Source organism: Seriola aureovittata, chromosome 18, assembly GCF_021018895.1.
Source record: "Seriola aureovittata isolate HTS-2021-v1 ecotype China chromosome 18, ASM2101889v1, whole genome shotgun sequence".
In the NCBI taxonomy this organism is placed as follows: Eukaryota; Metazoa; Chordata; class Actinopteri; order Carangiformes; family Carangidae; genus Seriola; species Seriola aureovittata.
Genome location: NC_079381.1, coordinates 15,788,273 through 15,803,090, shown reverse-complemented (window position 1 = coordinate 15,803,090; position 14,818 = coordinate 15,788,273). Strand labels below are relative to the sequence as shown.

General features: G+C 42.5%; 1 protein-coding gene across 3 annotated transcripts in view; it reads right to left on the bottom strand.

Moving 5' to 3' along the window:
* Positions 1-14,818, bottom strand: part of LOC130186198 (nucleus accumbens-associated protein 2) — a 32,017-nt gene that overhangs the window by 7,613 nt on the left and 9,586 nt on the right. Inside the window, exons 1-4 of one of the 3 annotated variants that reach the window (XM_056403032.1) lie at positions 4,067-4,502; positions 2,749-2,930; positions 1,866-2,630; positions 125-301 (exon numbers count right to left, since the gene is read on the bottom strand). In XM_056403032.1, coding sequence (XP_056259007.1) covers positions 125-301; positions 1,866-2,630; positions 2,749-2,860 — 1,054 coding nt within the window. In that variant the 5' untranslated portion in view covers positions 2,861-2,930; positions 4,067-4,502. Of the gene's footprint in view, positions 1-124; positions 302-1,865; positions 2,631-2,748; positions 2,931-4,066; positions 4,503-14,818 lie in introns of those variants that run through there. The other 2 variants (XM_056403031.1, XM_056403030.1) reach the window with 2 other exon arrangements.

Genomic DNA, 14,818 nt, shown 5'->3' with positions numbered 1-14,818 from the left:
GGTTCAAGCCCAGGTTGAACCTTGTGAATTTATTTGTTGAAATCAGTTTAATTTCATTTGGCCAGCTACGGAGTTTTAAATTATCCAAATGTGGAAAAAGTGTAGAAGTACATTGCATGCCTACCAGCTACCAATTCCAGCTTCTCCCCAGGGTCCCCCTCTGTGTAGAGCTTAGGGTGGCAGCGATAGCCTATCTGGCTGATGAGGCTTGCAGGCAGCGCCACCAGGTCCCGGCGGATCAGCACACAGTTGCGGTTCTCCAAGGCCAAGGGCACCGCTGCCATCTCTGGCTTGTCCTGGACTGATGAAAGCGAGCAAGAAGAGAAAAGGTTCAGAGAGGATTCGATAACCAAAAGGGTTTTTTTGTTTAGTTTTTTTTGTTACAGCAATGTGTACATGCATGCATTCATTTATCAGACTGTACTCTACAAAAACAAAGTTATAATATCATTTCATCACCCCCTGTGTCCCCTGTTTAGAGAGAGGCCTCAAGATTTAATTAGTAAAGCAGGTTGGTGTAATCTCATACAAGCTTGTTGTGTTTCATAAATGTTTTAGAGCATTGCAGATGTATCCCAGATAAGTCATGATGCTGCATCAGCAACTTGAGTTTTGGAGGGGGACAGATCCAAAGCTGGGTGTTAGGTTCTTACTCACCAAATTGTTTCCCCTAACCTCTAAGATGACTCGTGAGTGTATGCACATGCACACAACCTCCTATGCACACGCACGCACACACACACGCACACATAGAGACAGACGCGCGCGCACGCGCACACACACACACACACACACACACACACACACACACACACACACACACAAGGATGTGAATGGATCTCAAATATCCCACAATGTCACCCTGGGGTGCTCTGACTGATTGCAGATAGAGTGGATTTCATAAATATCTGAAACTCTAGAATTTGACAAAGCTGTCTGATGCCTTTGAGCTGCAGGACGCTATGGATAATGGGAGGTGTGTGTGAGTGTGTGAGTGTGTATGTGTGTGTGTGTGTGTGTGCGTGTGTGTGTGTGTTTGTACATGTATATTTGAGTCTACTTGTGTCTGGTCTGTGTATTTATGAGTGTATGCAAACACATGTGAATATAGAATCTGTGCATGCAATGTACATGCAAATGTACATCATATGAGGAAGAAGAAGAAGAAAAAAAAAAACGTAACAAAAAGCAGTACAGACCAGCTGTTGTAGCTGTGATAAGGCGTGTGTTGTTGGTCACGATGCACTCCAATCATAACTCTATAAAGCTATCTTTATGCTGAGAGAACCCACACACACACTGGAGGCACAACATCCTGCTTTTTCAAGATGCGCAGGATACATGATTTATGAAAGATTAAATAATGTAACTGGGATGAAATGAATGTGTATCCTTTTTTTTTTTTTTTTTTTTGCCCAATACATAACAAGTCTGGACAAGTAGCACCAAAACTCCTACATTTACGGTTATACATTTCTGCAAGTCATGCCCAGTTTCACTTTCAGAATGGACTAATATCAAATGAATTTTTGCCATCTGAGCCAAGGGCAATTGAGAAAGTGATGCACTTAGTCAGACCTTACATGACTAGAAAGATAAAATGCACGAATGTTATTGAGATTGTTTTGTTAGCATTTCCTCATTTGTCCAGTTTTCCTTGAAACAACTTTAATTTACTAGAGTTAAGAAGTAAATGCTATAAAAGTTTGTTGTAAGGTCAAAATATTCATTTTCATGATGACAAAAAAACATCCCTGAGTAAAGGTTCAGTCAACATGCTTCTGGTATTTGAAATACACCTAAGCACTGCAACACTTGCAACACACAAAGATTTTATAAAAGCATCAGTATAACATAATACTCACTCCCATAGGGGTTAGCTGAACGTCCATAGAGATGACTGTAGGCATCCTCTGTGATCCCATCATAGGGCTCTTCCTCAAACTCCTCATCCTCATTCTGGTAGGATGTGGGACTGTCAGTGGTGGGCAAGCTTGATGCTCCAGGACTGGACCTTTCAACTCCTGCTCCTCCTCCTGCTCCACCTCCGCCGGCCCCTTGAAGGTGGTAAGAAGGCAAACCAGGGATGGAGGTCCCCCCAGCCGTTGTGTAGAACAATGAACTGGCCCTCGCCAGTCGACTCCCCAACTCTGAAGACGAAATCTTGCTTTGTGTCGAGGGTATTGTCAGGGGTGTCGGGTCACCCCCTTCTAGTTTAATCTTACGCTGCGGCAAGAGTAGGGATGGAGACCAGCCCGGGGTTCCCAAAAGGGCGGCCACCGCCAGGCCGTTGCCATTATTAGAAGGACTCTGCGGTTCGGATCCTGTTTCCTCTAAGGACCCTGCTGTTTGCGAGTCACAGTGAGGTGAGTTGGCTTTGAACATTAGGTCCATGCCTCTTTCAACTATATGCTGAATTTGGAGGTAGCCAGCTGTGTACATGACCACCAGCTGTTCGCTAGCTGCCATTGTTAGCTTCCCTGTATAGCAGAAAGTGAGGATCTGCTCAAAGCAAGCAGGTGTGACTGAGGAGGGCAACTCAAACTGGGTCTTGGTGGAGCTGCTGAAGAGGTCACGGAAGTAGAGGCTGCTGGCAGCCAAAACGGCCCGGTGGGCTTTGAACGCCTGACCTGGTTGATAGAAATAACAGAGAAGAGAAAGAGAAGTTGAGGATTTTGATGACAAATTTTAGTATCGTTTCAAAGTTCTACAAACAATAGAAAATCTGCAGATTTCCTGCTAACCAACCTTTGACCAGGATGGATACATCGCAGTAGTGTCCCAGCAGGCGCTGCTCATTAAGGGAGCCCAGAACTGTGGCTCCAAAGTTCGGGATCTCCACATGGAGCAGCTGGGACATGTTGGCCGCAGAGGAAGAGGAAGATGGGGTTTCAGATATTCACTGCAGACTCCGCTACTGAGAAGGGCATCTGTAAAAAAAGAAAAGACATGGAGAAGACGTTGGAGAAGAGAAATACAGTGATAAAGAAGGAGTGAATAGAAAATGCGTGAAAGATGAAAAGACATGCCAGAGGGAGGTAGAGAGGCGAGAAGGGAAAATTGAGAGAATCTTAAAAGAAGCAGAGAGCAAGAATGAAAATAGAGTTGAGATGAAGTGAGAAAATGAATACAGTTGAGGGAGAAGTGAGAGGTGTGTGAAAGAGAGATGGATATGTGGAGATGGTGGGTGAGAGAGTAGAGGCAGGAGAGAGAAAGGAGGAGTCAAGTCAGTCCACAAGAAGAAGAAAGAAAAACAAAACAAACTGAATACAATGCCGTGTCTACTGTACATGAGAACATTATGAAACACCTTTAGGCTATGCTGTTTTACATGATTTAATTCCAGGAATCCATCCGGGACTCATTCCATTTATTGTATCTAGTGCTTTAACAACAATATTCTCCTCCAGACTTGGACAACCTGAAAGTCAGCCATGACAACAACTTTTCTCAGCGAGTAACACAATCAGTTTTTCATGTCAAAGATTAGGGTCTCTGCTTGATTTAGCTAACTCTATAGCTTTGTCAGCATGTGTCCTCTTCCTAAACTCTGGCTAGAGAACAAAACAACGCAACACACAATTTGATATTAACTTTGATAGCTCCCTTTACTCCTGCTCAGTAACATTCTCCAGGCATATTTGCACCTTTTCTTCCCTGAACCTTGTGTCATTGTTTTTTTTTTCTCACCACCAACCCCCACCAACCCCCCCCCCACCCCCACACACACACACACACAAAAACACACACACACACATGCACACACGTACGTATACGCACTAGTTTCATTATTGAGCAATGCTGCAGAACAGTTTCCAGGAATACAAACTGAAAAAAAAAAAAAAATGTCACCGCCTCTTACACACACACATACACACACATACACACACACACACATACACACACACACACGCTCTCTCTCTCTCCCTCTCTCAGTCCCACTTCATGCACTCCATACAGACAGACATGCACTCTGGCTTACTTACATAAAAGTGTGCATGCATAAACACACACAGCACAGGCTGCATGGGGAAATTACTGTGTACTCTGGCATGCAAGCACTCACCTGGAGGAACCAGCACACGACTTTCCCCTGCTAACAGTCTCTCGCACATGCACAAACGCAAAGTAAAAAGCGCTCACTGTGATCCCAGACAGTTCTGACCTGTGTAAGCCAGTCTTCTGGTTAAGACACACCATGGAGCCTTGACACACACAAACACACCAGCAGCAGCCAGGACCAGGACAGACGAGGGGTAGTCAGAGATGGAAGGAGAGCACTCTGATGTACTCCGTCTGGCTGACTCTCTCTTTCACTTAAAGTGTCATTCCCACTGTTTCAAAGATGATTCTCTCTGCTGTCTGACTGACTTTTCCCTGTCTGTCTTCACCAGCCTATCTTATATCTCTATATCCTCCAAAGCCCCATTCTCTCTGCTCACTGTCTGTTCCAGCACTGTCTCAAAGCCTCCCTCTGCCTCCCTGTCATTATCTCTCTCTCTGTTTCTCTCCCCTCTCTCTATTCTCCAAGGGTTGAATTCAACAAGTGCCGCTGTAGAGAGAGAGAGAGAGAGAGAGAGAGCAGGGGAGAGAGAGAGGGAGAGAGAGAATGGGGAGAGAGAAAGAGAGAGCAGAGCAGAGCGAATCAATGATGAAAGGAGTGGGAGGCTCAGTGTGTGCGTGTGTGTGTGTGTGTGTGTGTGCATGTGTCTGCGCGTGTGTGTCTGATCAATGCAGTATCTATACGTTGCAGGGAGTGGGAGGGAGAGAAAAACACAGGCTACAGTTACAGACGGAGACAGAGACTGGGCAGAGCTAGAGAGAAGCAAAGGAGGGAGGGATGGAGGAAGGGAGGGAGGGAGGGAGGGGAGAGTTGAGACAGAGAGAAAGTCATTTGAGGACAGTACGAGTAGAGAAAGACAATTAGGTTGAAGCAACTTCTGCCACTTGCCCCTGGACACAGATGCCTATATGGTCTAACGGAAAGAGCAGAGTGACTAAGACAAAAGAGAAACAATAAGAGCTCACGGAGGTCAGAGCCACCCTTAATTAATTAGACGTCGAATAGTGAAACTTCTGAAATTCCAGTTTGACGCAAGTCTGGAGATCATGCATCACTGGTCATCCTGGTAGAGCAAAGCTTTACTAACTTGGAAGCTTAAAAATACACAACGCAGCGACCCTCTAATCCTTCCAATTGTAGAATTAAAAAAGGTTAATCAAAAACACAATCTGTCATTTCAAGGTATTTCCCTTTTTTTTTTTTTTTTTTCCTACAGTACAGACAATAGTTAAAAACAAGAGGTTTGACTTTTGAGCAAGTGTTGTGTATTTTCTCTGAATCATGCAAGGACTTCTTTGCCAAACACCTACACACAAGTAGAGCGAAGTACTGTCTTCACGCAAGACTATTTTGTATTTCGACATGAATTGATAAATTGAATGATTAATTTACACCTCCGCTCTGGTGGCTCAGCTTACTCAGGTGACATTTCTGTTTTTTCGTGCTGCTACTTTTTTGACCATGCAGCGCACTGGACGGCCTCCCTAAACGTCGCTTGATGTGGACAAGGGAGGACAGGAGCCAGATGTCGCAGCCTGTGACAGGGAAGGAAAGACAAAAGACAACAGCGAGCAGAGAGGATAATTTCCAGAAAGATGTGTGTGGGAGGATAAGAATACAAAACTGCTGTGACGGATGAGTAAGTGCATTTTACAGTATGTGCGTGCATATATACCCACACACACACAAACACACACACACACACACACACACGTAAATGTTGTGTAATTCATGCATGTCAGAGTAAAAACCTAAAAACACAATGTGGGAAGCTTCCTGACCTCCACACTGCATTTTGGATGATGACACATGAAGACAGTAAACATTTTGGTGAATGCTTTCCAAATCTCATTCCATCCTTGCACCTCAGAATACACAATCTGTTATAAACAGAAAAAAAAAAAGCTGATGCAGAGCATTATTATATCTGAGCATGTCCTCAGAAAGCATCCAGACACATTGCACTTTTTTTTTTTTTTTGCCAGAGAAACCTCAAGTAGAGAAAGTTGTGCTAAACTGAGCAAACTTTTACTCTTCAGTCACAGCGGAAATATGAAAGGGAGGATATCACAAAGCGTTGAATACAGTGAGTCAGACTTTGGTTTAGAGAGCTTTGCCCCAGCAGTGTGATATCTGCACGGCACATATAGGTACACATGAGTGAGCACCCACAAAAAGCACAGTCAAAACGCCGGAGACACAAATCTGCAAACACACTAATGCAAACAGACATACACACATTCCCCTGCTCTTTTCCACACACGCCAACACACAGTCAGGTAATCTCCCTGTGCACACTCAGCAACACGCGTTCTGTTGGTCTGCGTGTCTGTCTGTCCCTCTTATGAGCCTGTCACACTGCTTGTCCATCAGTCCGTCCAACAGTTATTGTCACTATTGTGTCCTTACATCGCCTCTTGCTTCTGCCCTCTCTCCCTGTTCTCTATCCTTCCCGCCCTGCATACCACGTACCCACTGTCTCTCTGCCAATTAATGCACACAGGGCTGCATTGCAGTGAGGCTGGCGCGTGCCACGGCAGCAAGCACAGTACAGAGTCTACAGACATGCATGTACGTGCCAGCCGGGCAGAGCGAGAGGGAGGGGTGGGGGTGGGTGGGGGTGGGGGGGGTGGGGGGGGTGGGTGGTGGTGGTGGGTGCGGGGTTGAAAAGAGGAAAAAGGAGGGGGAGAGAAAGAGCAAAGGAGAGTGAACGAGCAAACGGAGAATATGTTGAGTCAGGCAGACAGGACGGCAGTGTGCCACGCTGCACATATACACAGACACACAAGCTGCATGTGCATGTAAATGTATGCATGGGTGAAGATGAAACAAAGACGCGTGTACATGTACATTATGGGAATACGTGCAAAGACACACATTCCCACACGCATAACAGCACACGCATGCACACACAATCATTCACACGCAAATTGCATTCTCCTCCTGCCTGCATTAAATATAGACTTTGCACACCCCTGATAAAAAAAAAAAAAAAAATATATAAGGCATGAACTCCCTCAACCTTTTTGCCTAACGAGTGATTATATGTGCCTATGTGCGTGCCTCTCTGTTGCCCGTGTCCTCATTTCCCTCTGTGTGTGTTTGCATTTCCATGTCAAAGTTTCTCGCATACCAAGGCGTGTTTTTATAATCATCGTTATATACTGGGCTGTGACTCTTGGCACTGCATGCCAGGCGTGCGTGTGTGTGTGTGTGTGTGTGTGTGTGTGTGTGTGTCGGCGTAGTTTGTGAGTTGAGATATGAGTTTTGAATGCTGCTCTGATTGCTGTTGTCTGCTTTGTTGGAATGTGTTACATCCATTTTAATCAAGGATTCATACCTACGCACAGTGTTATTAACTGTAGCAGCAGGTCCAGGCATATTTGAATAATATGAAGAAATGAGACGATTCGCCAGATGGTGCACACGCACACACACACACACACACACACACACACACGCACACACACACATACACACACACACACACACACAGGTTTTAATTACTAGTTATACTGTAGCTACCTACCGAATGACAACAGGATAACATTCAAACATAAGACCATAAAAGTCATACACAATTAGGATTCATGTATTCGCCATTTAGTACTTTGTGGAATAGTTCACGTAAGTTCAATCTTGAAGTTGGTGCCACACAGTGCAGGTAACAAAAACTTAACTACCCTAAATATACAGTACAGTAAGAAAGCAAATGCATAGAAAAGTAATAACATTAATTAACAGCTCATTTAAAGTACAGCCATCCATGAAAAAAGCAAACTGAAAGAAATTTTTGAAGTGAGCCGAACAGGAACAGATCCTTCCCCTCCAGCTTATGTTGCCTCTATACAATCACAATATGAACAGTCCCCTCGTTATAAATATTCAGATCCTGCAGTTGTTCTCATGTCTAAAGTGTACCAGACAACAGATTCTATCCACGTTGAGACGGCAACGCTCCCTGGCAACAGTTCTACCAATCGGGACAGAGCGGGTGTCTGCCTGAGTCTGTCTGAGTATCATTATGGGATGTCGAGAGAGAGAGCGAAAGAGTGAGAGAGGCTGCTTATCACTGCTTATAATGCAACATCATTCTCTGTGTATAGACCCCGCTGGGTGAAGTTGTCTGCACATAGTCAGGATCAAAATCATCTTTTCTATGGAGAAAAAAAAAAAAAAAAACTCGCCCAATGATTCACACAGTTATGTAACAAACAGACAACTATGAAATGATTTGTTGTGGGCTGAATATTGTCTGGTATCTTTCTACTTGTATTCACTCAATATGCACCAATAACGTAAGTCTGTGACCAGAGAAAAAAAAAGGCTGAATTTCAGCTTTAACTAATGGTACAATGTTGTCTGCAATGCAATAATGACAATTTGAATATAAACGAATGTAGAGAATCACATACAGGTGCTGTATGATGTGACCTAAAACCTGTGTCATCATAAATTGGGACAATTAGTTTGATTACATTAAATGTAAAAACACATATTATTTGATACATCGGTGCCTGAATAATGTCTGGTGCTGGTACTCTACCACTTAGAGCTTCTGGACTTTTGCGTGAGAGTGTAAACTCAAATTTTGAACTTCATCTGATAACTAATCTGAAGTCACCTTTTAGCTTGTCACTTAAAGCAGCTATGATCAATATTTTTATATATTATCAACAATGGATCAAATGACTATGTGTAATGTGCAAGGGGACAAACCCACAGAGAGTTGTCACCAAGCTGCAGTTCCTGTCAGCTCTACAAAGCTTTAAACCATCTTTTAGCTCGTTGTTTTTTCACAGTGCACGACTCACATGGTATAATTTTCAGCCTAAGCAGGGAGCTGCAAATAATATCTGATAAACCCATTGTAACAGCATCAAACAGCAGACAGATGAAATGAACGGCTATGTGGTGAACATAGGACAGTATTTAGCAGCTAAAACATCCAGAAGTTTTTCTCGGGAGATGGTGGAGACCAAAAACAGAATTCTAATATCACTACAAATCTACTGGATTTGTAAATAAGCAGCTGCATGATGGCAAGTTTACAATATCAACTTTAAAAAAAAAAATGTTGTGTTAACAGTCTGTTTCCACTGACCCAAATGGCCTAAAAGATCTGTTCTTGACGATTTAATTGAGGCTTTTAATGAATGGAGTGAACAACATCAATTCTACAAGGTAGTTTAGAATAGGCTATGTGGTTTGTGTGCAAATTTATTTGGACAAATATTATGCTAGTTCTCCATTGTTCACTCTTGATTTTTTTTTTTTTTTTTTTTTTAAAGTGATGGTTCTATCGGCTGTTGTAGCTATTGTCAATTTAATAATATGTAATTCAAGCAATTACATTTTTGAAAATGGCAGTTTTAGACTTGGATTTGTAAGAGATTCATAATTTTGGTAATTTGATCAATTTGGTTTATTGCCACGCTACAATGCCTGCTGCTGCTGTAATTGGTGGTCACTGTTTATTTCGCCCTAAAATCAAACAGTCAAAGGCTCAATTGTCATTTGTGCAAAATGAACAATAACATTAATCCTTCCATTCTAAATACCTGTGGCGTGTCAAGGGGATAAGCAGTGACAGGCACACACGTATACACAAATATGCACGTCATATTGATCTGCAGCAATTGAATTGATGAAGACAGCACTGAAACAATTTAATGACTACCACCTCTTATTGCACCAGAAACTCTGACATTTCACAGTGGGTGGGGGACTTTATCAAACACAGAAAACTTCTGTAACAGTGGGCTACCAGTCAGTTTAGCTTGCAGTCATACTGATGTGCGTGAGAGAAAACCAGACAGAGGGAAAGACAGAGGAAGAGCATGTACAGTGTGTGCGCGCAAGTGTGTGTGTGTGTGTGACTGTGTGTGTGAGTGATCCTCCTGAGGCAAAGGCATTGCTAATGGACTCCAAGTGGCTGTGGGAGGTAAACAAACAAACAGTAGCAGCGGCTACTACATCACACCAAACTACAGTGACTACGACATCGGGATGGCTGCACACACACACACACACACACACACAAACACACACACACACACACACACACACACACACACACACACACACACACACACACACACACACACACACACACACACACACACACACACACACACACACATATATGGTGACTTTTTGGGCATATGGTTGAGAGCTAAAGAGATAGAAACAGAAGTAGGGGAGGTTAAATTGAGAGAACAAAAAGGATGAGAGACGGAAGACAAAAAAAAGGAGAGAGGAAAGAGAGAGGGAGTGTGTGTGAAAGATGCAAATAGAAAAGAACAAGAGAGAACTTGACAAAGTGCAGTCACAGGGAGAACAGAGTTAGAGATGAATAGGGAAATGAGGCAGAGTGACAGAGAAAGGTAAAGCTCAAAAGGAGTTCTAGGTGAGGAGAGACACTGTAGGCGCTGAAACAACAGAAATACTTACAGGCTAAATAAACTAGATTGGTTGTACTGATCAAACTCCCATTCAAAATGTAACCATTATGGTTATGACTTGGTTTATAGTGTAATTTCATTTCAAACTGTTGCTTTTGGTGTCTGCTTTTCAGAGCAGGGCAACCGACGAAGCCAAGCGATATCAACAAACTGACACTTTGTTCTAATCAAAAGAGATTCCACCTCCACATTACTGACTCCAAAATGTCAGCATCACCAAACAGGCCTCCGAGGCTGCCATTTCTGGGAAAGAAAATCCCGCTATGTGACAGGGGAAAAAGGGAAGAGAATATAGTGTGACACAAGAACATCAGGGGAAAGTGTTAAAGGACAAAGACAGTTGGATTTTTTTTTTTTTGGTAATACTAGGCTCATATTGCAGAACCATGGGAGCCTGCAGGTCGTTCCAGTTTATAGCAACACATAAGTGTGACGTTAGAGCGGCAAGGAAGCTCAGTGGCCAGCACTCACGCAAGACTGAGATATTTTGAACAAACACTGACACAAGACCGAAAAGTCCCCCGATTTCCCACTCATAAGGAAGCGACGTAAGCAGCACAGGAAGAAAAGGAGGGAAGAGAGAGACCATTAACACACGAAATGATTCAGGAGACATTAGCGGAACGAATGTGTCTATAAATGCATATGACAGCAGCAGCACTTGTGTGTGTACACAGTACAATATACAGCACCATGACTGCCATGTGATATTTCTTCTTTTGGGACAATTTCTAACTAATAAATCCTTAACACTGGCATCAGCATGCAGCTGCCATGTGACTGGTGTGTCTCGAAAATATAACACATAACTGTACATTTTTCCATGCGCCTAAGGGCCCTAATTTCATGCTGACACGCACTGATCTGCCAGCAAAGCAACAGTTTTGATGGGCTCAAGCTGATTTTTTTTTTTTCCACCTTTGGCTTTTTGGTATTTTCACAGACTGGAAAAGACATGGTCGACGGAGAGCAAACTGACATTGTTGTCAACAATGGTATGCACGTCACCTTTAATTGCAGTTTAATTGCTCCATTCGGGAGTGTAAGAAGATTACCGTCTAGAAAAAAAAGGGGAAGGGTTATCCAGTTTTTCTTATAGCAAGGCTAATGTTCTAGACTCGGTTAGTTTTAGCTAGGTGTACCAAAAACACTGGCAGCAGCTTTATCAATCGAGCAATAGAGACAATTATTAAACTTCGCAATGGTCTAAAGCTAGGTGTATGTGAACGTATAACTATATCCAACAAAGTGAAACTCACTTAAAAAAAAACCAAAAAAAAAACCAAAAACATTATTTGCCCTTGGCATCACAGTAGGGGTGTTGTTCTCTTGTCTTGTGACTCTGCTTTGACAAGGACACCGGTTTACTCTCGGGAGAAGCTTCTGTAGCATCTCGAACGCCCTCCCTCATTTCCAAACTGTGATTGTGCCATGGCAGGGAGTGTACCGGTTTAAGAAGGAGCTAATTGGCTGTAGTTGAAGCCTGCCTTTAAGAGCACCTTGATAATTTATTCTTGCAAGTACAATTACAAAGCAGGTGTCCCACTGCTGCGCTAGCACTCCTGGCCACAAGACATCTGACACTCATGTAAACTAAGGCACACAGCCCGAAAAACTTCATTGATATCCTCTTTAAACGTGACCTTCATCTGAGGACAAGAGTGGCCATGAGATGGTCTGCTGAGTGTCACTGTCTGTCACACGAGGACTACAATTAGGTTAGATTTCACAGGAGGTCTGTATGTTTGCGAGTGTTTCAGTGTGTATCAGTGGTGACGTGCGTTTGTGCATTTGTTCCAAACGTGATTTGATTTTCACAGTGCATGACACAGTAGAAGATGGAAGGAATAGGATGAAACAGCATGAAATGAGAGCTTATCAGTGGTGATCCGGCACACACACATATACTATCAGTAAAGACATATGAAGGGTATGGAGTGGTGAGAGAACATGCAGGTTTTTTATTTGTTGGATTTATTATATACATACCGTGTCCACTTAATGTTAAGCTGCTGAAAAGACTGACTTCAAATTAAAACAATGATCATCAATAATCATTTTTATTTTGTCGTGATTTTTCAACAACTCAAACTGTCCTATATTCCCTGACCTACTTAAAAGGTGCCCTGTGGAATTTTCTTGTGAATAAAAAAAAAAGGTTATGTTTACGTTCAGTGCTACTTCAACCACAACCACAACCACTCACCAGAAAACTGTGTATACTTGAGGACTATTAAACCCCGCGACTGCATTCCTTTGAAACGATTCTTAAAGTATGTCAAATTTTCAAATTGTTAACACTGTCTTCTAACTTCTTCTTCACTTCCTTTTTTTCATAGCCTGGAATAGCATGAAGTTAAAGGTAAATTCCACAGTTTATTTTTAAAGGTGATACTAAATGAGAAACATTTTTTCGTTTTTAGATGTGTACCATGTCTAACACCTTTTGTCTCCGCATGTGGTTGGTGTACATGTTGGTCTTTATATATCATCAGTGATCTTGGTGTATGAAGATTCTTAGTCAGCCGAGTACAAAATGCTATCTAGAAGTCAAAGCCAGGAGGATTTTCTGTTTTCGACTCATCCAAGGAGCTTCTACCGGTTCTACTGACTGGTGGGGAGTTCCCGGACATTTAAACCTCAAACAGCTTGATTTTTTTGCTGGGGGAGTTTTAAGCCGTTAACAGAAGAAAATGCGTTTGTTTGAAATGTGGTTTCAGTCTAAGCCTGTTCAAAGTTATATATTAAAAAAAAAAAAAAAAAAAAAAAACAGAGCAAAAAATAATGTTATTGTAGTAATCAATTTCACAGCCTCATCCATCAAAGCCCTCTTAACCAACAAGACTTAGGTTATCTGAAAATAAATTAACTGTAACATGGAGATTTTGGGGATGTTCCTTTGAAAGGAAGCCAGTAAAATATCGGACAGTTATAGCTAACACTGTTATAAAGTACTTAGTTTTTTATCGTTGTAGCTGCGGGGGCATAGCTCCATCCAACAGACGAGAGGGTTTTGCAAGCCTTTTCTGATATATGCTTAAAAAACTCTCCATGGAAAAACAAGTGCAGACTCATTACCTTCTCTCATTGCCCTCATTTAACTTTATGGACCATTCCAGGGCTTCAAATATGAAAGAGTCTAAATGGGTCAAAAGTTTATTTCCTTTTCAAGTGTTAAGGCAGGCCTATAGATTTTTACCTGCTGAAAAGACATGGTATGTTGCAAAGCAATTTCACTAAAAAGGTGCTGTGCTGTAGGTATTCAGGTGTTGGAAGCATGTGACGTGTGGATTTACATCACAAGAACAATTAAAAATGGTGAATAACAGCTGCAGTAACCGTGTCAATCAAACAGGGGCATGCAAGGCGAGAGGAATTAAAAAAAAAAAAAAAAACACATAAAATGAGGTTGTGCTCCGATAGCATTGTCACACCTTGAAGTGTGAAAGCAGCTTTCAATTCCTCCACAGTTAAAATGCTGTTTTTTTTCCCTTCATGTGGCATTTCTCTGCATAAAAAAACAAAAACAATTTTGGATCCTAGCAGGGGTTGCATAATGACAAGAAAAGAAAAGAAAAGAAAAAAAAAACTTTAATGAAAATGTGTATGTTAAAGTTTCCAGTGCATATAATGCCAACAGTGGGTGAAAGAGTGAGTGGCAGGAAGAGAGTGACACAGAAGTAAAGAGAGAGGGGGGGGGTGGGGGGGTGGGGAGGTGGGGGTTATGGAGAGAATAAACATGCCATTTTGATCACCCCGCACTGTCGTTTCTGAGCTGAATGTTCTACAGTGACACACGCGTGACATCAGAGCAGCCCAACATGGCTGCCAGAGGAGCCCAGTGCAATGCAAAAATGAGGACACATCTTTCAGCATCAGTGCCCCACTGTCTACAGACAGGCATACACAAACACACACATGCACACGCACACACACACACACACACAAACAAAGACATACAGAGAGAGCGCTGCCCACATCGACGGAGTGCCCCATGTACATTTTTCAATTAGAGCACACAGAATGCTTTAATGCTTTAATTCACTCTCTTAAAGGAAAAAAAAAAAAAAAAAAAAAGCAGGGGAACGAAATGCTATTTGAAATCATGATCAGGGTAGGTGAATCAAAAGAACATCTCATGACATGCGGCAGAGATTACCCTTGATAAAAATCACAATGTTGTCTTGTGTTAAAATGTATCATAAAAGATGGTTTGTTCAAGTGCAGAGCATTACATACACATTTATTTTGAGTGCATATACCCCCCGCCCTCAACACCCCCCACCCACCC